Source organism: Pezoporus occidentalis, unplaced genomic scaffold, assembly GCF_034315485.1.
Source record: "Pezoporus occidentalis ecotype Australia unplaced genomic scaffold, CSIRO_AGI_Poc_V1 ctg104, whole genome shotgun sequence".
Classification (NCBI taxonomy): domain Eukaryota; kingdom Metazoa; phylum Chordata; class Aves; order Psittaciformes; family Psittacidae; genus Pezoporus; species Pezoporus occidentalis.
Window position 1 is genome coordinate 215,232 of NW_026912822.1, and position 23,208 is coordinate 238,439.

General features: G+C 50.7%; 2 protein-coding genes and 1 long non-coding RNA gene across 5 annotated transcripts; 2 read left to right on the forward strand and 1 right to left on the reverse strand.

Moving 5' to 3' along the window:
- Window positions 1–991: 991 nt before the first annotated feature.
- Window positions 992–10,592, reverse strand: MLF2 (myeloid leukemia factor 2). Of its 2 annotated transcripts, none has more exons than XM_062617657.1 (9): window positions 10,514–10,592; window positions 7,555–7,628; window positions 5,498–5,624; window positions 5,008–5,043; window positions 3,467–3,520; window positions 2,924–3,049; window positions 2,434–2,593; window positions 2,105–2,345; window positions 992–1,578 (listed from the first exon to the last, which is right to left on the reverse strand). In XM_062617657.1, exons 1-8 carry the CDS (start codon window positions 10,535–10,537, stop codon window positions 2,167–2,169), a joined length of 780 nt encoding a protein of 259 aa, XP_062473641.1. In that variant the 5' UTR covers window positions 10,538–10,592; the 3' UTR covers window positions 992–1,578; window positions 2,105–2,166. The 2 variants fall into 2 exon arrangements, with proteins under 2 accessions (XP_062473641.1, XP_062473639.1); XM_062617655.1 differs by lacking the exon at window positions 10,514–10,592 and adding an exon at window positions 7,830–7,975.
- On the forward strand, window positions 8,979–10,501 carry LOC134163108 (uncharacterized). Of its 2 annotated transcripts, XR_009964580.1 has the most exons (3): window positions 8,979–9,436; window positions 9,785–10,065; window positions 10,223–10,501. It is a non-coding gene; the product is annotated as an uncharacterized LOC134163108 (long non-coding RNA). The 2 variants fall into 2 exon arrangements; XR_009964579.1 differs by lacking the exon at window positions 9,785–10,065.
- Window positions 10,593–15,909: 5,317 nt separating the features above from the next.
- On the forward strand, window positions 15,910–18,724 carry PTMS (parathymosin). The gene is made up of 5 exons (XM_062617674.1): window positions 15,910–16,206; window positions 16,864–16,935; window positions 17,680–17,761; window positions 17,895–17,959; window positions 18,514–18,724. Exons 1-5 carry the CDS (start codon window positions 16,159–16,161, stop codon window positions 18,562–18,564), a joined length of 318 nt encoding a protein of 105 aa, XP_062473658.1. The 5' UTR covers window positions 15,910–16,158; the 3' UTR covers window positions 18,565–18,724.
- Window positions 18,725–23,208: the final 4,484 nt, after the last annotated feature.

The following is a 23,208-nucleotide window of genomic DNA, read 5'->3' on the forward strand; positions in this document are numbered from 1 at the left end:
TCAGGAAGTTACCTTATGCCCATGCTACTCTTCACTTTAGGTTGCTCTAGTGCCTTTGTTAGCCCAATCCATGTTTTAATCAGCAAATATTACAACTGCTGGACAGGACCAATTTTGAGAAAGTGAGATCAAAACCATTATAAAGACTGATCCATACAATACATCCACTTATATTTCAAAATGTTTCAGTCTGGCAACCCCAAGATGACTTGCTTGCCACTAAAGCTTCCCCAAGCCCTCCTTTTGTCAGTGAAGCTCCACCAGCTACAGCTCTGTCCTGTCCTTCCTTGAAGGGTGAAACACATGGAAACTCTGCTCTTTCAGGTGCTTGTTTCTGCATCCCTTTTCCAGGGCAAGTCCTCTGTCCCTCTGTTAGTGCCCATACGTACAACATGGGGATATATGGCAAGATTCCAGCACAGCGCTTCCGAGTGTAAGCCACCCACCCTGCCTTCTGCTCCAAATGAACTGACAGAAAGGTTTCCATAGGGGTGTGTGGTGGAGCAGGAAACCAGCCCAAGAATCCAGGCGATGTCCTCTAGTCCTGTATTCTTAATGCCTCCCACTTCAGCTAATATTGAAGTTAAGAAAAGGTCATTCCTAACAATGTCAGCCTCAGCTGCCGAGAAATAAGGAGAAAATAACAGAAATATTCCCTGGCCATAGAAAAACCCCAGCGGCCCAATTCTGGGCTGCACAGATGGCCAGGCAGCAAGAAAGACCAACCAATCTCCTTGGATTGCAAGCACAACTACAGCTGTTAAAGGGTATTTTTGCCAACAGTGGATCCTTGGGTCTTCAATTTCCACCTTGAGCATTATCTCACTTTGTAACTCTAGGGGAAGGCTATAAGGCTATTTTCTCTAAGAAAATTAAGCCTTAGAATTAAACACCAAGTTTCTTCTCAGTTATGTCCCAAGGATATGAAAGGTTACTCAATCCCACAGCAGGCTCCATTAGGTCGGCTGAAGGTAAAGACTGACCCAAAGAATTCTTTACATTTGTTTCTTTATTCAGTAAACATCTAGTTACAAGTTTCACAAATTAAAAAAGTGGGGGAGCTGACTGAAGAGGCATCGGGGGCCACAGGCTGATCCAGCTTCTGTTCTGCTCCTCCCTTCTCTAATGCACACATCCTTCCGTTTCTCCAGAGCTGCACAAAGGAGCAGGAGAGGAATCGAAGCCTCTGTCCCTGTGAGGGGACTGACACGGGGTTCTAGCAGAATTCCCTCCTATCTCTTTCACAGGGGACTAAACACAAACTTCAGAACCAGCCCAACCCAGCACAGAAGAGTGGAAAGGATGGAAGAGGAAAGGTGGCAGCTCCTCATGACCACCACTACTGGCAGAAAGAACAGAAATGAGGGAGAGCAGAAGGGCAATGGGCAATGAATGCATTCTTTGCACACTGATAACATTCCCCACGCCCCACTGCAGCACCCAAATGGGGCAAAGAAGAGCTATGCAGAAGATTAGTTGCTTTGTTTCAAATCTTTTAAGTGGGAGAGAGGTTAATACTAAATTTGAATAGGGTCCGAGTGGTGCTTTGAAGGGGCTTCAGAGTTTCACTGTCTGTACCTGGGAGGAAGGGAAACAGAGCATGAGAAGAGTTAAGTGGTGATTAGAAAGCAGCATAAAATATCATCACAGAATATAAAGACATGTTTAAAACTGATGTCTAGACACCAAGAGAGTCCCTTTTCAAGCACTTGATCACATCCTAGTGAACCCTATTCAAACCACAGGAGAGCAGACACTGGCACTTCTATTTCAAACCTGATTGGCAGCAAATGGTCTCTAAGTTCTATAGAGTGGCAGAATAAACACTCTACAGATTGCAATCCTACATCATTTCATACCATTTCAATCACCAGTTAAGGACGACACCACATTTTCTTGCTGATGACAAAGTAACTTAAACAGCTTCCACCATCCCATTCAACACAGTCATTTCTCAAAATTCACATGTTCCACTGCTCTCTAGATTAAGTGGGAAAACCCATTTCCAACCAACATTTCGAAGACTGGTGCCACGAACATAAATAATCACATGGCTGAGAAGCAACCACGCAGCAGAAGAGGATAAAAACCTGTGAAGACTTACAAGAGCGTGTAGGTAGATCTGGGGGTGGCCACACTGCACCCCCCACAAGGTCTGCTCTGGGTTCACCAGTCATACCGACGGGACTGTCTGGAGGGAGAATCCTCAGGGCCCTGGATTGCAAGACGGGTCCCTTCAGCTCGACGGCCGCTGCCGCCTTCGTGCCGCCGGTAATCCAGCCCCCGCTGCGCCCGGAAGCGGGATGTCTCCCGCCTCCACTCATCGTCAAATGCAGCTGCATCGCCTATGTAAGGAAAGGTGGAGCTCAGGTGAGGACGTGGTGGGGAAGCGGTACCTGGGCTTGCCGGGGGGAGCACACAGGCAGTACTCACTTTCGTCCATGTTGATGTAGTCCTGCCTCTCCTCCTGGTCACCCGTGCGATGATTCCGGGACCGCTGCATGATGTGTGCCCGCTCTCTGATGTGGTGTCCAATCGACATCTGCTCCAAGCCGCTGTCCGAGTCCCTTACAGTCCGTCTGGTCTCACGGATCTGAGGGCAGATTCCCGGATGGCATCACCCTTTTAATTCATTCTCCCAGCCCCACACGTCACTGATTCTTGCTGGCATTATTTCAGTCACGTTGCACTGCCACTTCTCTCAGGATGTCAGACACAACATCATGAAGAAGGGAAAATGGATTTCCCCTACCAGCACTTCCCATTCCCTCCCAGTGGCCCTCAGCATGGTTCAGTGAGTCACAACGCATTCCTCAACTGCGACTGACTGCACAGCAGAAGTGCTGTGGGTGGCCAGCACTGAGCCACCAAATGAAGACCACCCACCCACAGCAAACCCAGCAGCCTCGTGCCTCCTCCTTACCCCGCCAGGTGCTGAACGCATCTCAGAGGTCTCTTGGTAGACCTTGGGCCCATCACCCAAATTGGAATATGAGATGACAGTTGAGGAGGTGAACGTCTGGCAGTTAGCACCACTTGTCATATGCTCCTGAAAAAAGAAATAGGGAATGGTATAACGAAGGAATGAGAGGGAAGAAGAGATGGCAGTTAATTCTCTCCCTATACAACAAAGTAGGAAGAAATTACAGTAGGAGGAATATAAATCCCACGGGTCCAACTTTCTGGAGAACACATCTACCTTGAAATTAACTCGTTTCTTACTAAAAGAGTCTAGCCCCACACTTCCTTCCTCAGCCATCTCTCTGCACTCAGAAGGTACACCTCAGGAACAACCTCCCTACCACCAAATCCTGGTCACAACAGAAGGCTTAGAGCCTCTGCCACCTTGGCAGCTTGAGCACAGCCCATACCAAAGCAGCACAGGAAGATGGGAGACATTAAAGGGGATGACAGGAGCATTCTCAGTACTCCTCCCAATACAAACTTATTTATGGAGGGTTCTTACCATGTTTCCAATCATGTCATTCATCATCCCAAACATATCTATAAAGCCACCTGCCTGTTGAAAGAAGAAGAGCACACAAGAACATATGAAGACACTTTGGAATGATACAGGAGGAAAGAACAACAAACTATGTGCAAGGGACAAGAAACTGCTGCCTAAGTAGGAAAACCTTATTCTTTTCCCTTTCTTTCAGTAGTGAAGAAAAAAAAACCATTTTTTTTCTGTTGCTGTTCCCTCAGGTTGCATTGTCCAAGTGTTCTGGCTCTCCAGATCTCTGGATACAGCACGGGTTGTTCACTTAGTTCAAGCCTGACTCCTTATGCAGAGTCCAGGCACTCCACAAAGCTAAGAGCAGAAATCTCAGGATGTGCACTAACAGCGACCTTAACCATAGGACAGTCATCCCCAACAATGCTTTCACCTCATCACCGTCAACTCTTAAACCACAAGGAAGTTTCCACTGGTTGCATTTTTTCTTAACATAGTAACAAGTTTTCTCCTTTTCCCTACAAACACCTAACTTTTTAATCTTGTAAACCTAAAGGCTGCAGCAATCTACTGGGCCAGCAGGTCTCACAGGTTACTTGTGCAATATGTAAACAAAATTACTACGTTACTTTCAACTTGATTTTTTTGTTTCCTCCAGTAGCCTCTTGTTCTCTTTTTCAGCAGAGCAGCACTCACATGCAATGCTATTACCCTTTGAAGTCTATCTGTTTGTACCCTTATTAATCCTTTCCTGAGCTACAATAATGCCAGGACGCTCAGTCTCTTTCACTGAGGCAATCCTGCAGAGTGAGGCAGCTGAAGTTGCTGGATCTGGAATAACCTATTTCCACTGTATTATTTCAGTAGATGACGGAGATCAGTGTGCCCCAAGCATGGTGTCCTCAAAGACACACAGCCATTCTCATTCCAGTCCTGTTCACCTGAAGTATTCTGTAGGCTTCCTCTTCTGCCATCACTGACAAAGGAGGTTCAACACTGCCTACTGATGGCCAAGTCTCTTCCTCATGTCATCACAGTTCCTTCATTACCTCCAAACAGATCCAGAGCTTCTTTTTAGACATAGGAGGTTATTAAGAGACTATCTGCTCTTCTCAGATATTAACTGTCCCAATCCCTATGAAATATTGTGCTATTAACAGCTTTAGGGCTCTTTTCTGGTCAAGGTGCAAATACAGTCTCCTGAAACAAACAGCGTTAGAATCTCTTCTCTAAAACAGCTCATGGACTAGATTAAAACATTAGAGGGGAAACAAGAGAAAGGCCTGAAGTCACACAGCAACTCAATCAGAGAGATTCACGTGAGACCAGCTGCCTCCGGTTCCAGTTCAATACCCTCTTCTGTATTCTGTTTACTATAAATCTAGAGCTCATTCTGGTCTATTCACACCTTCCCACCCTCACTACCAGTTTGGATAGTCTTGCTCACAGATGGGTACATTTTAGCACCAGCTGCACACAGCACTGATGAATCTCAGTATGGAACCACTAATTTGGAAAGCCTCTAATGTGACCCAAAAAACCAGAGAACTTACCATGCCGAGCATCCCAAAGGGTGAAACAGCTCCTGCCTGCCAGGACAACAGAAAAACAGAACAGAGAATGACTTTGAAACAGCCAAACAACAGATTTTCCTCAGAACACCCTCATCCTTCTCAGAAACACAACTAGAAACGATCATGTCCAACAAACAGATCAAGGAAGTGCCCCACAGACTCACAGCAGTTCAAACCGTACCATCTCTTAACAAACGAGACAGAAGGCTCCTAAAATAATATAAGTAAAAGATATTTATGTCCCAGAGAAACAACTTCTTCCCCTTCTCCCGTTCAATCTAGAATGCACCTGTGTTTAATACATTAAACGTGGAGTAAAAAAAAGAAGAGCACCACAGTTTTAGAGAGATCAGTTCTGTGCCCACCATCCATACGAAGGCAAGGGGTGCGCCCAACCCAGTAAGGGTGAAAGACAGAAGTTAACAAGGCAGTTTAACAAATCCTGTCCTGTGCTCAGCACTTCTTTTACCTGCATCCTCCGACCAGGCTGGCGAGCCCCAGGGGTGGTGCCATCAGTGATGCCAAGGAGTGGGCCAAAGCCGAAGCTTCCCGAGAGCATGCGGTTCATGTGCTGCCGGTGGATGGCAAAAGGGTCCCTTTCAGAGAGGTGGAGAGAACAATGGTGAGGAAGGGATGACAGAAGACAAAGCCCCACATTATGGAAGCGTACATTCCTTTCCAAGCTGACGATCCAGAACCCCAGGAACTCAGTGTTGCTTATGGTGATCCTTAGTGCTGGAAGGGACTTCTGGATCCCATTTATTTCTTGAAATAGAAGATACTGCACCACAGAATCCCTCTCGGGCACTAACTAATGTCTGTTCAGAGTAGTTTGGCGTTTTGCTCCCACTAACACTTTAGGGCCAAGTACGGCCGAGGCCATCCCAGAACCTCATTGCTCTAACAAATGAAAGTCACTTCTCAGACCTGCACGTACCACCATAGTTTCACATGGATTTCCTCTTGTGCCATCAAACCCCTTTACATTAACAGATTTGTCACACAACCAAACCCTGCAGTTCTTCATTTTGCAGGGAGGTGCACAAAGACCCTCTTGGTTGCAAAGAGACGACTACACTGACTGGACCAGAGAGTATGTGACCCTAGATACTGCCCTCTTACCCTTCCACATACATGCAAACAAACATGCTCAAGTACAAGACTGAAACCTCGAGAAGGGGCTGTATGGCCTGACACTGTGTAACCTCCTTCTGTCCCAGGTAACCTTTACCTGCTATTTTCCTACAATGTTATGTGTATACCTGGCAAGACATTGAGACCATGTACAGGTTTTGCACATTTGAGAGGGAATGGGAAAAATAACTGGGGTCCCTAACTGGTTTTGTTTCCTTTGCAGCCTTCACTTTGAAGGCTGTATATATTGACATGCTGGAAGGTCAAGGAGAGAAAAAGGAGAATAAGGACAAATGGTCACAGAATACAGTGGCCACAGTTTGGGAAATACCATAGCATTTCCATGTGGATCTTACAGCCTGCACTCATCCCTCTTGAGTGCAAGTAACCTCAGCAGCATAGAATACTCCTGAGATCACAAAAGTGCCTACTACAAACCACTACTTTTCTGCCTGTACTGGAAATGCTTTCCATAATAAAAGTCAGACTCATTCCTGCCACATCAATGAGAATACACAGTCATTCTGTGACTAACTGGGGCATCAAGGTTTCCTTTCCTGCTAACGTGCTTACAGCTGATAAAATTCTTGCTTATTACCAATTTTACAAGCAAAACTCAGACTTTGTTTTTCTACATATATTAATTCCACTACATTTCTAGTAGTGCAGTGCTTAACATAATCAAATTCTTACTGTGTTACAGCCTATTCCTTATCCGCTTTGGCAAAGACTGCCAACTTAGTTTCACTGCCAAAATTTATCAATAGCATCCAATTTCTGGACTGCGGACAGCAACAAAAACAGCCAGTAAAAGGAATCCCAGGAAGCGTTCTTGGGACCTTCATTAGATTTGAAGCCTCGTACTTCAAACTGCTGGCTGTCTTCTCTTAACTTAGTTCCTTACAACTTGACAACTGCTTTAGCATTCTTCTCCAGATCCATTAATGACGGAGCAGAACAGCAACAAACACCGGATGGAACAGCAGATTTTATTATCTACCTGAACTGAAATCCTACTTGGCGTAAGAAAGCACAATAATCCTTCCACTAAGAAGAGGATCAGGTATTCCAGCCCTCTCTCCCTCAGACAGTTGCAGTGCCTTTTGGCCTACTTTATTTAATCACGCCTTCCTCCCAGACCATGCTCTAGTATTACAGAAACCAGATCAAGACGAACCAGGTTATTCCCTGCGCTGCCCCTTTCGCAGGGGTCATGCGTGTTTGTTTCCCTGCAGCCATCCCACAGCTGCTGCGCTGCGGCATTCCAGCCGCCCGGAAGGCCCTGTGCCCACCTCTCGGACGGGAGGGTAGCACACCTGCACCCCCATCCCCCAACACCCCGGGGCCGCAGCCTCCTTCCCCCCACCCCAGCGGGTGCCCAGTTCGACTCACATGGCAAACATGGGGTCCTCCGGCTCGCCATCCCTCATCAGCCTGAACATGCTTCCCTCGATCGGAGGCGGCCTCTGCGGAGGGGAGAGAGGGTGAACACAACCGAGGTGGAGGGCGGGGATGGGAGGAGCACCGGAGCCGGCCCTCCCGCGCAACGCCTCCTCTTCCCCCCGGGCCGGGCAGGTGATGGCAGAGCTACCCCCGCCGCGCCGTAGGCCGCGACCCTCCCGGCACCGGGCCCAGGCCCCGCCCCCAGCCCCGTCCCCGTGCCCTGCCTGCGGGCGCGCCGGTGGGTGCCGAGCTGCGGGCACAGCCCGTCCGCGGCAGCAGGACGCCCGCAGGCCGATCACTCCTCCGCGCCCATCGCGGCCCGGGCCCGCACTCGCCGCTGCCGCGCCGCCCCGCCCGGCCAGCCGGCTCCCAGCACGCATGCGCCACAGGCCCGGCGGCGGCGACGCAATCACCAGAGAGAGAAGGGGGATGGGGCCGGAAGGGCTGCTCTGTAGAGCGCCCCCTAGCGCCCGGCGCGGCCCGCGGTCCGCCGCCCCTCCGCTCCGGGCCCGGCCCTGGCCCTGGCCCTGCGGGGCTCAGCGGGCGCAGGCCGGGCGGCGGCTCCCTCAGCACGCCTCACCGTCGGGGAGGTGCCGGTAGCGCCAGCCGGCCCGGCAGTGCCTGGTGGGTCCGGGAGCGAGCTGCAGCTGGCAGCGAGTGAAAACATGCCCCAGTGACAAGGGGCTATTGTTCCTCGAGCAAAGGCGGTGGTGGACGGGCACCGGGGGTGTTTGCCAACCTCCCACCTCGATAAGAGGAGGGCGGCCGAATGGGCGAGGAGAGTGCTTGGAGGGCTGGAACGAGAGGGAGCGGGGCCATGGGTGCCTCTGCCATGCTCACGAGCCAGGGGGACACCACAGAGGACGTGGCGGTGCTGCCAGCACTGTGGCTGTGGTAAACTGGCAGTGGGTTGTCACTGCCCCCGAGTAGCCGCCAGAGCCACAGACAAAGCACAGGGACTCAGTGTGTGCTCAGGAAGTCGCCATGCACCAGTGGGCTGACAGTCTCTGTCACCATTCCTGGGGAATGATGGTTGCCTTCAGCTACCACCGGCTCCACTGGATTGGAAGGAAGAGAGTGGGCTGGCTTGTGGCTTCTTGAGACCAGAGCACACTTCCCTAAGTGGGGTTGAGTGCTGAATCTGCCCTGATGTGTGCAGGGGCCAGGCTAAACCCGTGCCAGAGGCTGCGGAACATGGTTGAGAAATCAAACTCCTGAGTTGTGGCAGAAGCCACGTCCTTGGATTTCGGAGTCTGACAGAGGAACGTGACCTGGTAGCACATACCATGTGGTGGAACACACAGGGGACTTCTTACTACAGCAGATCTCAGAACTGCTTAGCGTCCAGGAAGATCTCCCACTGGAGGCCTATGTGCATGCGTAAGACCCTTCAGATGTCCCTCACTGCATTTAGTAAGTGCATCCTTCAGAGGCTGCAACTGACATCCACAACATGGAAGCTGTGGATGGCACAGTGGGGCAGGATCATGTGGGTGAGACAGATGCTATGTGCAGGGCATGGGCTGTGCCACCTCAGACCTCTTGGGCAGTGCTCCTTGGGAAGACTGTCCATAGGTGAGGTGCCAAGCTCCCCTGTCACCAGGTCAGAACTGGTAAGTGAGCCCTGAAGGTCACACAGAGTTCTTCCTCGATCTCTCTGCACTGTTTTGCAACCTGGAACATCTTTCAGAGACCTCCAGTCTGGAAAGCCCTCCCCGGCTGGGGTGTTTTCCTTTTGCTCTGAGGCTCTCCTGGTGTTTGCTTACAGTGTGTGGAGCTGACCTCGAGTGGCAGCATTCAGAGAAAGGCAAAGAGTTGCTTGAACAAGAATGTAAGCATCTTTTTTTTTTTTTTGGGGGGGGGGAGGGGGGGGGGAGGAAGGTGTGTCCCAGATCTGGGATAAAATGACTTGCTGTCACCCAGGTATCAGTGATCCTTCCACTCCTGGAATGTCCTGGAGATGATAGGACTTCCTCAGTTTTTTCCAAATACCAAGTCAGGCATTGCTGCCTTCCAAACAGAGAGCTAGGGGAGGAACAGAACAGTGTGGAAAAAGTACTGCTTTGAAGATGCTTTTTCTGTCCCTCATGCTGCTCCTGTGTGAGTGACCTGTGGCACAAAGAGATGACTTTATCAGACTGCGGGCTGAGGCTGTGTGTCTCATTAAATGTTTCTGCAGCCATTACTCTTGATGAACCTGTCTCACCAAAGACTGTGCTAACAGTAGTGTCACCAGTTCAGCAAATTGTGAAGGCACTTCACTTTCAAAGAGTTGTGCTGGTGGCAAATGTTGGGTGAAAGCCTGGAAGGAGGAGTTGGAAGTGCAATCTTTCTCTGGAACAGGGACAAGCCCACAGTTCTGAGGAACACTGAAGCTGTGCCACTGTGCTGTTTGCACATTTCTCTACAGTAGTCACCACATTACGCCTAATGTTCACTGAGGGGATGGCCATTTGCTAGGTGAGAATAACAAAGCATGCCGGGGGGGTGGGGGGGTGTGGTGTGTGAATGAAAAACAAAAACTCTCATCTTGCCCCTGTCATATTCTCTATTTAGGCTGCTTCTGTTTTCATCATGAATAAAAGCCATTAACTACGTCTCTCTGTTCCCTTTCAAGCTGCTCAGGTTGTGCTGAAGCCGTGGAGGATGGGGGGAAGGGGAGTAAGAAGGAGCTCAGCATCCCGGAGGAGGCGAGTGAAGGGCAAAATGGAAGAGGGATGAATGGCGCCGCTGCCCTCAACTCCACCTTCTCCCGCCTACCGCTGGCTTCTGCCAGGCAGCCTCCCCCAGCATCCCCCTCGCCCTCAGTCAGCCAAAGGGCAGCCACAGCGGAAGCATTTTAAAAGCAAACCAAGTATCACATGGTGAAGGTAAATAAACAGCACGCTGAAAAATCGTGCTATGTTACCTGCTGCTTCCAGGGACCCATCATTTTGGCCAGGAAGACACAGCTTCTTAATGCATCCAAATGCTCCAGGGCCCCTGTGGACGCCTGTAAGACAAAGAAATCCTAATTATCAGAAGTCAGAGCTACCCACAGCCATTTCCTCATTGGTTCCCTTCATCTGTGCCTCTTACGTAATCTCCACCCAACAACTAACTCTGACCTCAGCTGAAGGGCACCCGAGTGAAGGACAGCTCCGATCTGAGCCTCACACATGACAGTTCACATCTGGGATGCCAGGGCCAGCGTGCTGTGCCTGCAGCTTGTCCTGTGCGGCAGCAGTTGCTTTCAGAATGTACTGCTCATGTTAAGCATATCTGCCACACTGTGAGTGAGAACCACGACCTCCGTCTGTGCTGTGTTAGCAAAGAGAGGCTCACAGAAATCACGACTGAAAACCTCCCTCCCCTTCCCAGTCTTCCAACAGGCTGGTGTCACCCCTCATCACTCCCATCTACTCTTCTTGCCTGCTCTCATTGTGTTACCTACCACAGCCCGCTGCAGTGCTTATTTCAATGTGTTGTCTCTCAGGAAGCCATCTCCCAGGGCAAAGTTGGTCAGTGGTTGAATTCTTGGGTATTTCCTCTTGATTTAAGGATACAGCATCATGAAAGAACAACGAAACTGATTATCTGCCTGGATTTTTAACAGAGACAGGACAGAAAGGTGAACAGTGTGGACTGAATCATAGAATCATAGAACGGTTTGGGTTGGAAAGGACCTTAAGATCACCCAGTTCCAACCCCCTGCCATGGGCAGGGACACCTCACACTAAGCCCTGTCATCCAAGACTCTGTCCAGACTGGCCTTGAAGACTGTCAGGGATGGGGCAGCCACAGCTTCTCTGAGCAACCTGTTCCAGCACGACAGCACCCTCATAGGGAAGAACTTCTTCCTTATATCTAACCTGAACTTCTCCTGTTTCAGTTTGAACCCATCATCCTTGTCCTATCACTACAGTCCTTGATGAAGAGTCCCTCTCCAGCATCCAGCAATAAATACATAAATGCATCCAAACACATTCCCTCTGCACACTGAGATTTTGCTAGCTTCACTGTAAATGAAAGGATAGATACTGTGTATATGTGAATTTATGTAAATCTAAGAAAAGTTAATGCAAATACACAACCTTCTGCTCTTTTGTTGTTCAGCAGTTTGAAGGAGTTTCGGAACCACACTCATGAGTTAGTTCACAAAACAAAATTCTTGAAGTAGCCAGTACTGTGATTTGCTTTTGCTCAGAAAAATGGCTCGTTTAGTTCAGCCTTCAACAGCAAAAAGGCCCTGTTCCCCCAACAGAACACAGTAACAAGACTAGCAAGGTATTAAAACCAAAAGCATAAATATTTTCTTCCAGGTGCCTGCACCCTGCATCTGCAGAAACACATAGCACACATGAAAGCCCAGGCACATGTGCAAACATATGCTCATGTATGAAGACACACACATGTAAGCTTAACATACACTTCAGGAGAGAAGTACCATACACAAATTTAGGGGGCCTATAGGGATGCTGGGGAGGGACTCTTCATTAAGGACTGTAGTGATAGGAGAAGGGGTAACGGGTTAAAACCTAAAACAGGGGAAGTTTAGATTGGATATAAAGAGGAAATTCTTTCCTGTTAGGGGTGTCAGGCACTGGAATATGTTGCCTAGGGAGGTTGTGAATGCTCCATCCTTGGCAGTGTTCAAGACCAGGTTGGACGAGGCCTTGGGTGACATGGTTTAGTGTGAGGTGTCCCTGCCCATGGCAGGGGGGTTGGAACTTGATGATCTTAAGGTCCTTTCCAACCCTAACTATTCTATGATTCTATAAATAGGTACATGTGCTGCACACACCTGCAGAAACACCGAGCACAGCGCAACAATTCTAACTTACTGTACAGAGGAAATTGCATTCATGCTCTTGTGCAGGCTTTCCAAGCAATGATGTATCATGTAACTCTTGCACCTCCCTCATTTTGTCTAAGGACAAAAGACCCTGAAAAGGATGGAATAAATTCTGCTGAGTAGGCAAAGCAACTTGAGGCCAAGATTACTGAACATACTGCAAAGGGACTCGCATCTGCAGGCTGCATGAAAAGTATACTTGTACGTGCAACAAAGGGAAAACACAGATGGGAGAGGGGAGGCAAGAAAAGCTTCAAATCCATCCAGCAGATGAAATGCAGAGTGGCACAAGTTGGATGCAGGAGCAGAAGACACAGGGAAGAATTAGGTGAGACAGCTAAGGGATACCCTCAGGGCATGCGCAAAGGAGCTGCACACTAGAAGCCAAGGAAATCTCACCATCTGGATCTGAGAGCAAGAAGAGCTGGGATGAAGAAATGGGCATGTCACAAGACACGAAGAAGAGCTTCATTTATTTAAGAGGAAAACTATGGTTGATACAGGTGTGCAGGGTAAAATAGAACATGTGATAAACGAAAGGAAGGAAGCAAGATGAATTTTGTACATGGGATAAAGGAGGTCACAAAGAGAAGCCAGAGAGAGAGCCAAAGGAAGGCTGCTGCTAAGAATACAGGTAGGAGGAAAAGCTGAGAAGCAACAGATGAGGTAAAAATTGCCAAGAGAATACGATGGGAGCATGCAAGGGGAAATGTGAGACTGCACCCCGCAAGTGCTGGGGCCACAGGTAGCATGCAAATGGCAGAGCTGACCCTGCTCCACCTCACAGGCTGCTGGAAACACCTTTGCTCCCTTTCCACCAGCACGAGCTTGCCTGTTTGCATCTGTGGGTGTGCCACCTGTGCCAACAGCAACTTTGGGCACAGCTACATCACCAAACACAATCCTCCCTTTCTCCTCTCCAGGATGTTGTGTCAATGCCTGTGTGTGCATTAATGCAAAGGTGTCTCTGTCAAGGGATGCCTGTTGGTATAGTTTTGCATTTTCAGTAGTTGAGTGTGTGAGGAAAGGACAAAAACCCCAGACTGGTGAACAGCAAGAGGCACACAGCTCCTGACAAGCCGAAGCAGAGAGGAACAATTTCTGGCCACTTCACAGGTTTTTGGCTGTAGCTCCAGAAATTGAGACTTTTTTCTTGTAGAAGAGAGGGATTAAAGAGGAATACTTGTACTAAACCAGGGCCTGAATGCTGACAGCAGTCAGATCCAAGAAGACTGCCAGAGGGGCTTTATGAAAAAGGGGGGGGGGGGGGGGGGGGGAAGGGGGGGAAATTAATGCATGCATTTTGGTGATTTATTATCTGATACTAGTCTAGATCTGCATGTCTGGGTTACATGACAATTTCTTTGGGGCAGGCACTATGCCTATTGTGTGTAGCTACACTATTGTGCATACACTATTATTGTATTTAGGGCTACACTACTATTGTGTGTAGCTAAGAACATATATGAGTCTGATCACAAGCAGCTGTAGCTGTAGAGGAGACGAGATGGGGGAATGGTTGGACTTGATGACCTTAAAGGTCTTTTCCAACCTAGCTGATTCTATGATTCTATGACAAGGTGGTGATCTCCTACCTTCCCGTCACGAAGATTATAATTTGTCCAATGCCTTTCATGATTTCCTTCAGGAGATATGTACTTACTGCCCTCCTGGTTCCACAAGTACCAACTGCTTCTTCTATTAAATGCTAAAACTGACACACATTAGATCCAACTCAGAGCACTAGCTCTAAATCCTGACTTTGCACAGAGGCTGAGTTTCTGCCTATTTTCCAACCAGATGGATTAATAACCTTGCATTATACCTGTGAGAATAGCTGTGTACAAATGTGTATTCATATGTGCTTACAGAATAGTTGGGGTTGGAAGGGACCTTAAAGACCATCCAGTTCAAACCCCCTTGCCACATACAGTGACACCTTCCACTAACCCACGTTGCGTGCATGCCTGATTCTGTACATAGGCTTGCAAAAACATGCAGATTTTGCGTGTGTGCCTGTGACTAAGAGCGGGACAATATAAATCTTCTGGGAAAGGTATTTTAGTCATCCCAGTCTGCTCAAGCTGATGAACAATGGTCTGAAGGGCAGCTCTAAGAACATCTATTAGCAACAAATCCCCGCAGCTGCAAGACACAACCTGCCGCTCAGCAGAGAGGACCTTTGCTTACTCGGCGCTGTGCGGTGATCCCTTCCAGCAGGCCGTGGGCGACAAGAGCCCAGCTTCCAAGGCAGGCAGGCGGGCGGGCAGGGCGCTGCGGCAGGCTGCAGGGGTCAGTGTTGCACACCGACTGCTGCTCGGCCGAAGAGCATCAGAGGACCGGCTGCGGCGCCGGGAGGGGGCTCACAGACGGGGGGGTGCCCCGGCCCTAACAGCTCCCGTGCCGCCGCGGCGCAGCACACCTAGCGGCCCCTGGTTTAAGCACCTCATGCACACAACTCCGACGGCCCATGCTGCCCGGTTGCCTCAACACACGTCGCTCTCCTCACAAGCCGCCCAGGGCCGCTCCCCTGAGGGGGACCGCTGCAGCGCCCACACAACGGGAGCCTACCCGAAGGGTGCCCAGCAGCACGCCGCGACTTAGGGAACACCAACGGTCCCTCGCGCGCCCTCCCACCGCCCCACGTGCCAGCAGCCCGCCCTTCCTCACTGCACCAAACATCCCTGCGCCCCCCCACGCCGTCAACGAGGGTAGCCCTGGCAGCCAATAGGAAACCTGTTGCCAGGCAGACGGCTCATTTGAATAACCCAATCAGGCGCCAAACCCATGAGTACCTCCTTATATGGGGACTGGGGGCGCTCTCGCTAGCCTTCCTCCCCACGCACCAATTGCGCGCGCGCGCCAAGCCCCGTCCCCTTTCTCTCCGAGCGCGGGAAAAGCAGCCCCGCTGCCACCCCTCTCCCCCGCCCGCCCTCCCTTCCCCCGATGGGTGCTCAGCGGAGGGCCGGGCCGCTGGGCGGGAGGGAGGAGCCCCGCCGCCGGGAGCGCTTCCAGCGGGAGGGAGAGGGCGGGGGAGCAAGTGGAGTGGAAAATTCCAGGCAAGAGGACGCGTGAGCGCTGCCGTCGCCAGTGCTGCCCTCCCACACGGCCCTGCAACACCGCTCCTCGCCCAGCCCGGCTCCCTCCGGCCAAGCCCGTGCGGGCAGCTTCCCCTGCCGCGCTGCAGCGGCGGCGGGCAGAGTGCTCGGCTACCCTGGTGCCGCGGCTTGGCGGGAAGAGGAGTGTGTGGAGGGGGGCTTTGGTGCTTTGCGCCCCCAACTGGCCTCGATGGGCCGGGAGGTGCCGCGTTTCGTGGGTCTGCGGTGATCCCCGCTGCCTGGCGGCCACCGACCCTTGAGAAGCGCCCAGCGCACATTGTTCTATCGGCCCCGTTCCCCGCCGTGAGGCCCGTCCCTCTCCCCTGTCCCCTCCCTCCTCCTCCTCCGCCTCCAGTCCCTCTCCCCTCCCTCCCCACGTCCCTCCTTCCCTCGTCGTCACCGGGTGCTGTATAAATCCCGTTCCCCGGCGTATCCCCGCACCGCGGGAGACCCTGATACTTTGGTCCCTGAGGTAGGAGCCTGCCTACCACCACCACCGCCGCACCGCTGGGACTTTGCATTCCCGCCGCTGACCGCCTTCCCTCCCGAACCCGCCTATTTCCTCGCGGGGCTCCCTCGTACCTTTCCCACCGGCCTCTTCCCTTCGATACCCGAGCCAGGATGTCGGAAAAACGCGTCGAGGAGACACCGGCGGAGCTGAGCGCTAAGGTGAGCGCTTACACCCTCTCCGGTACCCGGCCTGGGCCCGACGGGATACGGTGTGGGGGGGCGCTTGCCCCGCCCCAGCACCTCCTGGCCAATGGGGGGCGGGAACGGGGCGGGGGGGGGGCGCGAAGGCGCCCCCCCGCCCCGTTCCCGCCCCCCATTGGCCCGAAGACGCGCGCGCTGCGTTCGGCTCCGTTCGGCTCCATTCGGAGAGTGGCGGGGGGGGGCGGGTGTTCCGCCATAGCGGGAGGCGTCAGAGCCGTTAGCACGGACGGCTTAACGGCACGGACGGGTTAACGGCACGAACGGTTTAACTTTCTCCACACACACACCCCCCCCCCCGCCACAAGGTGGGCGGAAAGTTGTGTGGACACAAAGCGCGGGGTTTGAGGGGGAGGGAGCCGGAAACGGCTCAGTCCTATGGACAAGGCTCTTTTAAACGCCGTTAAAACTCTTCAGGACTTTTCCGCATGTGTGTGGTCTGGAAGGAGCTCTGACGCGTTCGTGCTGGTTTCCTCTTTGTCCGGGCGGGCAGATTGAAGATCTTTTTCTCACCGTTATTCTGCATCCCCTTCTAAACCTTCTTTGTTTAAGTATCCCTTTATTTTCTTGCCGCGGACCACCGGAATGTTTTGGGTTTTGTTTTCATCTCGCCTATAGGAAATGAAAGAAAAGAAGGAAAAACATGACGAGAAAACAGTCCACAAAGACAAGAAGAAGGAGATAGTAGAGGTGAGGCCGTTATGATAGATTGAGGAGCTTTATAAGAGGTGGTTAGCCTGGCTCAGTGTGGGTAATGAATAGGAAGGGAATACAGCAGATTAAGAAAGGCAGCCCAAGGGAGCTCGTAAGGGAGAGGGGCGAATGAAGAGCAAGCTGTAGGATAATTGTGGAGAATGAGCCTTAAAGGACTTAGCGTAGTCAGTATGGCCCAGTGAGGAGGAAAAAAGATCAAAGAAGAGAATGGAAACAAGAGCAAATGGGAGTTAGGAGAAGGTGGCACAGGAGACGTGGCCCTGCACCCACTGAAGTATCTCAAAGTGCAAGGGGAGTGTAAGATGAAGAAGGTGGAGGAGGAACAGTTAGGAAATGCACAGATTGAAGGTGAGAAGGGATCTGGAAGCGGGTGTACTATGAGCACATGCTAAGTCATTATCCTGTAACCAGAGAGATGTTCTAAATGTTGGGATAGGATGGCAGCAGCTTGTTGGGATGTAAGCTTGCAGAAATCGAGGTTCACATGGGTGGGAAGGGTCTGGAAGGATTGGTTTCGTAAAGAAGGCTGGTTGGGAGGAGGGTTTGAGCTAGGATGATGGGAGTAATTGTGTCTGAGTGTCAGAGGTCACTCAATGCACGTCTGAAGCTGGAGTCTGAAGTGGCTGGAGCTGCAGAGACTGCTGCTGCACTTGCAGAAAAGAACATGTGGTAATGTCGTCCCAATGCCAGTTCCTGCTCTGACCAATTAATTTTATTCAGGATGAGGAAAACGGAGCTGAAGAAGATGAGGAAGAGAATCCTGATGATGTTGATGAAGAAGAAGGTGGTGATGAGGATGAAGGTAGGAATAATTGGTATTGGAAGAATGGAAGATCATGGAGGGAAATTCCTTCACTGGGCCCTCTTGACTGAGATTGCATCCCCGTAAATGCTACTTCAGTTAACCTGTGGTTTCCTCTCTTGCTTGTGCTCAGAAGGAGACGAGAATGGGCAAGAGCAGGATGGTCATGCAGAAAAACGATCTGCAGAGGAGGAAGAGGTGAGTGATAGTGTGAGAGAATTGGAAGTGAGAAAGAATGAGGTCACCTGCTGTGCTGACCAAATCCTTGTAGGTGCCCCTGGCGTCGGGTCTCATTGCTTCAGCAGCAGATGGGTAAATAAATCTGATGTGGCAAGAGGGTAATAAACCCCTGTAGACTCCTTGTAGGATCCAGGGCCTTCCACTAGTGGTCACAGTGCTTGAGTGAGACCTAAGGTGCTTGAGATGGAGGAGTCACCTGTGACTTCTGGGCTTCGGGCCACAAGATGGACTTGTGATGGCAGATCTCAGGGGCCTGTCTGAAGTGGTGTGAGCCTGGGCTTCTTACGCATCCCGAAAGTAACTTGGCAGCTATCCCTCCAAAAGGAGCTGTCCACATCTTAACCGTGATCATCAGCCTAACAGTTGTGTCAGACACTCAAGGATGCTTTAAAGGGGAATGGATTTCCATGGGGAGGGAGGAACAGCAGTAAGAATTTTGTGGAGAAATTATGTGCCTTGGTGTGGTGAATGTTTAGTGGTAACTCCTTTATGTCCCTCTGTGTCCTCCATAGGATGAAGTGGATCCAAAGAGACAGAAAACAGAAAATGGGTCTTCAGCTTGAGTCCTCCCCTCCCATCTCCTATGTTCCGTCCATCTCCTCTTCCATTCCAGCCTGTGCTTGCACTGTCTGTTAGCCTCTGGCTTCACACAATCTCAGATGAGGAAAGATTAGAAACGCTCTCTAACAGGGAAGACGGCAGTTTCCTTCTCACCCAAAGACCTAGCCCACCCTTGGCATTCCCCAGCTGAAATCATTCCAGCCCCCCACATCCCTTCCGCTGTGCCCCACTTACAAGTGATCCTCTTCCCGCAAGGATCTGATCGTTTCCTGGGGTGCAGTAACCTTGCCAGGCCTGAATGCCAAGCTCCTCGCGTGGCAAGCTCCTCTGCTTCTCTCTCCATGCACCCTCCTCTTTTTGTCACTAGAGTGACAGATTTTTGACAGCTTCTGTTCCCCAGACCTGCTGTCAGATCCTCCCTGAGTGCAGGGGGCTGTGGGCACAGATCTCATGGTGCGTTTTCCAGTCCTAAGCCACCTTTCATCTACTTTCCCACTGAACCCTGAGAGAAAAAGAATATTACAAGCAAATAACGGTTCTATTAAACCACACATGGAAACAATTTATTTTAAGCTTTTTTTTTTTCAAGTTTACATGACAGCAAGCTGGCCCTCGTGAGTTTTTCAGGAAAAAAAAAGTGTTGTTTTTATATATGAATTTCATCTGAACTGTGTACTTTTTTAATTTGGAAGCTTTTTTAAAACAAATCACGAGAAACAATTGGGGACCAAACGTTGATTTCCATGTTGTTGGTTTGGTTTTTTTTTCCCTTCAGATTTTCTTGTGACCATCTTTTGTAAATTAAAGGCAATATAGCCACAGCGTTTTCTATGGCACAGACATCATGAGGATAATAGATATAAATATATATATTGTTTTCAACTAGCACTGTAAATAAAAGTGTTTAAAAAGATTTGAAACTGCTTGCGTGGTTGGTTGTGTCCATACATGCTTGGTTATGTTCCAGTTACATTGGAGGAAGTTGGATTGCCAAAGGAGGAGAGGGCTTGACCAGCAGCAGGTAGGGAAGGGAAGCCTGAATTAGCCTAAGATCTGTGTGAGGTGTTGGAATGGTGCTTGTGTGCTGAAGACTAGGCACAAGGTAGAGGTCCAGGGCAAAGCTCTTGAAACCACAACCGGGTCTCAGTTCCAGAGGCTTGGAAAGAGACCCCCAGCTGTGGCTGCTGGAGATGTTCCAAGTGCAGCTGTCACTGCATGCTGCCCTATGGCCTCCCAGCCCTCCTGGCTTCAGGCATGGGCCATGCAGCATCAGTTGCAGCAACAGGGAAGCTTTTTAAGAGGCGAGTGCTTCAGTTCTTTGTCCTACCAGCTGCCTGGGAGAGAAGGGTCAACCATTTGTATTTTTATCTCTGCAGACCTTTAAATCTTCTGTTAGCATTTTGCCTTTTAAAGCTCACTCTGGGAATCATACAAATGAGCAGCCAAGACCAGGAGCTGTAAATAATACCACCTTTTGTCTGAGTATCAGTGGCTTTCTGCTTGTCCACCTGCAGCAACAGATCAGATACTGGGAGTGCAAAGAGTTGCTTATCTCAGAGGGGCAAAGTGTCAGCTGTTGTCTGACTGCACTACTCCCCAGGGTGCAGAGGGACATGTAGATGTGATGCAAAATGGCATTGCTGCTGCCAAGGCCCTTCCCATGTGAAAATGTCTCAGGGGCTGTATGCCTGCCTGGTGTGATCTCCCTGCACTGCAAGATATGGGCGCACTGCTCACCCAGCACCCATTTGCTGGTGGAGCCTTTGCTTGCGTCTGGACCCATTTCAGTTAGGGGCTGTAAATTAGCTCAGTGTCAGGGAGCGGATATGGGGGCTTCTCCAGCATGGATGAGCCTGGTTCAAACAGGCCCTGGGCCATCTCCATCTCCAGCTGGAGCCGTGTGCTGGGGGATTTTGCAGTGCAGTCGTTGCACCCATGCCCTCTCTCTGCTGCAGCTGCAGTCACTGTGGCCTCATCCTGCCCCTCACAGCCCCCTTGGCAGTTAGGGTGCCTTCCCCCTGTGAACAACTCTCCAAAAGCAGGCAGCTGCAGCCTGGGATTGCCTTGCAACCCCCCTTCTGCTGCCGCTTGCCTTCGGCACTGATCAATGCCCAGTGTGCCTTTAGCTGCGCTTTTGCAATCTTGTATTCCTGCTATTGCTCCCTTTGAAGAAATGATGGATTCTAGTCTCTCCTCAAGATACTTTCACACTGCAGCGAGTGCTCAGGATTCCCCCAGGCTTCCTGCTGACTAGTCACCTTTTACTGTTCAGTACTGAAGGTGGACTTGATGGATGGTACGATCTCTGCAGAGGCTGATGACAGTTTTCACACTTCTTCCCCAGCACTGCAGCAGTGCCTGACTATGAGTAGTGAATATTGCCAATGAGAAGTTGTGGAGAGGCAACTCCATCTCTGCTTTCTATGTGGATGCAGCACCAGTACCTCTGGTTCTATCCAGCGGGTTATCCGGAAGGAAGTGAGGCAGCACCTGATTGTTAGTCCAGTTCCTTAGATCTGCAAAGATCCATGCTGTATCTGATGGTGTTTTAGCTGACAAGGCGATCACAGCAAGAAGTTGCAAGGATTTCCGGAAGTTGAGGCTGCAGGGTTTTGTACTGTGCTTTGTCTCAAGCCTGCCTGTGACCTTCATTTGCATCAGAGCCTGCAGATGCTTTGTATCATTCTTCTTCTACAGTGAGATCAATCATGTCACTATGGCATCATTAAGGTAAGAACAAAGCCCTTCCTCACCAGTGATTCCTCAGAAGTAATGATACCATTCAGGGGCCTTATTCACCTTTCTTGGCTCTGTGTGAATTCTCTGCTCATTTCATTTACTTCCTATGACCATCCCTTAACCTCATCAACTGGGGGCAGCTGTCCTTTCCTTGCTTCCCATGGCACCTGCTCCAAGCTTCTCTCAGCTCTGATCCTGCCAGCCAAGCAGCACCAGAGATTTCCATCTTTCTTGTCCTCCTCCAGGGCTGCTTGCTCTGGGAGCTGTGGAGGTGGCACAGTCGTGCTCCTGCAAGCTCTGCTAGACTGCCAATATGTCCTTCCCGTGGCTCTCCTGTGTGGCTTAGGCAATCAAACATACACCAGTGCAGAGAGCAGGTAGAGCTGCCCACTAGGTCTTAGCTGGGTCCCCTCGCTCCTTGGCAGGGATCACCAGGAAGTTGAGCCCTGGACCCAGGGTGGTGAGTGCACCTCCAGAAGGCTGTGGCCAAGCCTACCAGGACAGTGCTGGTGGGTTGCAAGCTGGGGGACCATGGAAGTGCAGCTTCCTGAAGAGGACAGCTCTGTCTGCAGATGGCAGCATGAGAGGAGGCTGCTGATCTCTGTGTTGGGTGAATAAAACCAGTTAACAGTTCTGGGTAAGCAGAGCAACCTGACCTAGCTTTGGAGTCAACTCTGCTGCAACCAAGGGGATTCATTCAGCTAGAGATCACCAGAGGTCCCTACCCACCTACATCTTTCTGCAATACACGGAGACATAGAGGCCTGCCATGGAAAGTTTGTGCCGAGTCTGACGATATTTTGAAGTGATGAACCCAGAAATGAATGTTCTTTGCATCTTACCGCTGTCACTTCCTCAATTCCCCTCAGGCAAATGATCCCCTCTGCCCAGCCTCTTTGGTCTTTCACACCAGTTTTAAGCCAATAAATGAAATAAGACCGGTGTGATTGAAACCATCGCATGGGCAGAATCATGAACCTGGAAAAAGTGAGCCCTCCAGCCACTGCTGCTCTAGAAGGAAACCCCTTCCTGCTTCAGGAAAGTCCATAATGGTCCTGTTGGACCAGCTTTGCAAAGCATAACAAAGACTCATTACTTCTTCCCCAACCCCTTTCTGTGGTATCAGGGTCTTCTTCAGGCCCTCTGCTTAGGAGATGCATTGCTCAGCCACTTCCCAGACACCATATGGGAAACTGAAACAACTTGCCTTCCCAGATACTTAAGAAGCCCATGTACTTTTCCCTCCCACCACTCTCCTTTATTTCAAGGCTCACTCATGGCTGCTCCAGCCCGGGTGTTCTCGCAGGAAAGAAGCCTGCGGTTAACTGTGTGGGCTCATGCTGGGCACACATTGCAGATGGACAGGGCTGGAGCGTGGTGGATCGTCGGTGCATGAGTTTGGGGTTGGTTTCTGTGGTGGGTTGACCCTGGCTAGAAGCCAGGTGCCTACCAAAGCTCTCCTCACTCTCCTCCTGAGCTAAAGAGGCGAGAGAAAACAGAACGTTAAGCCTCGTGGGCTGAGATAAGGGCAGGGAGAGATCACTCACCAGCTACTGTCATGGGCGAAACAGACTCGGCTTGGAGAAAATTACTTTGATTTGTTCATTCAACCCCCCAAATCAGCACAGGGTAATAAGGAATAAAACCAAACCTTAAAACACCTTCCCTCTACCCCAGTCTTCTAGTCGGGCTCAACTTTACTCCTGGTTTTCTCTACCTCCTCTCCACCAGCAGCACAGGGGAATGGGAATGTGGTCAGTTCACCACAGGTTGTCTCTGTTGCTCCTCCCTCCTCAGTGGAGGACTTCTCACACTCATCTCCTGCTCCAGCGTGGGGTCCCTCCCACAGGACACAGCTCTCCATGAACTTCTCCTTCCATAAGTCCTTCCCACAGGCTTCAGTTCTT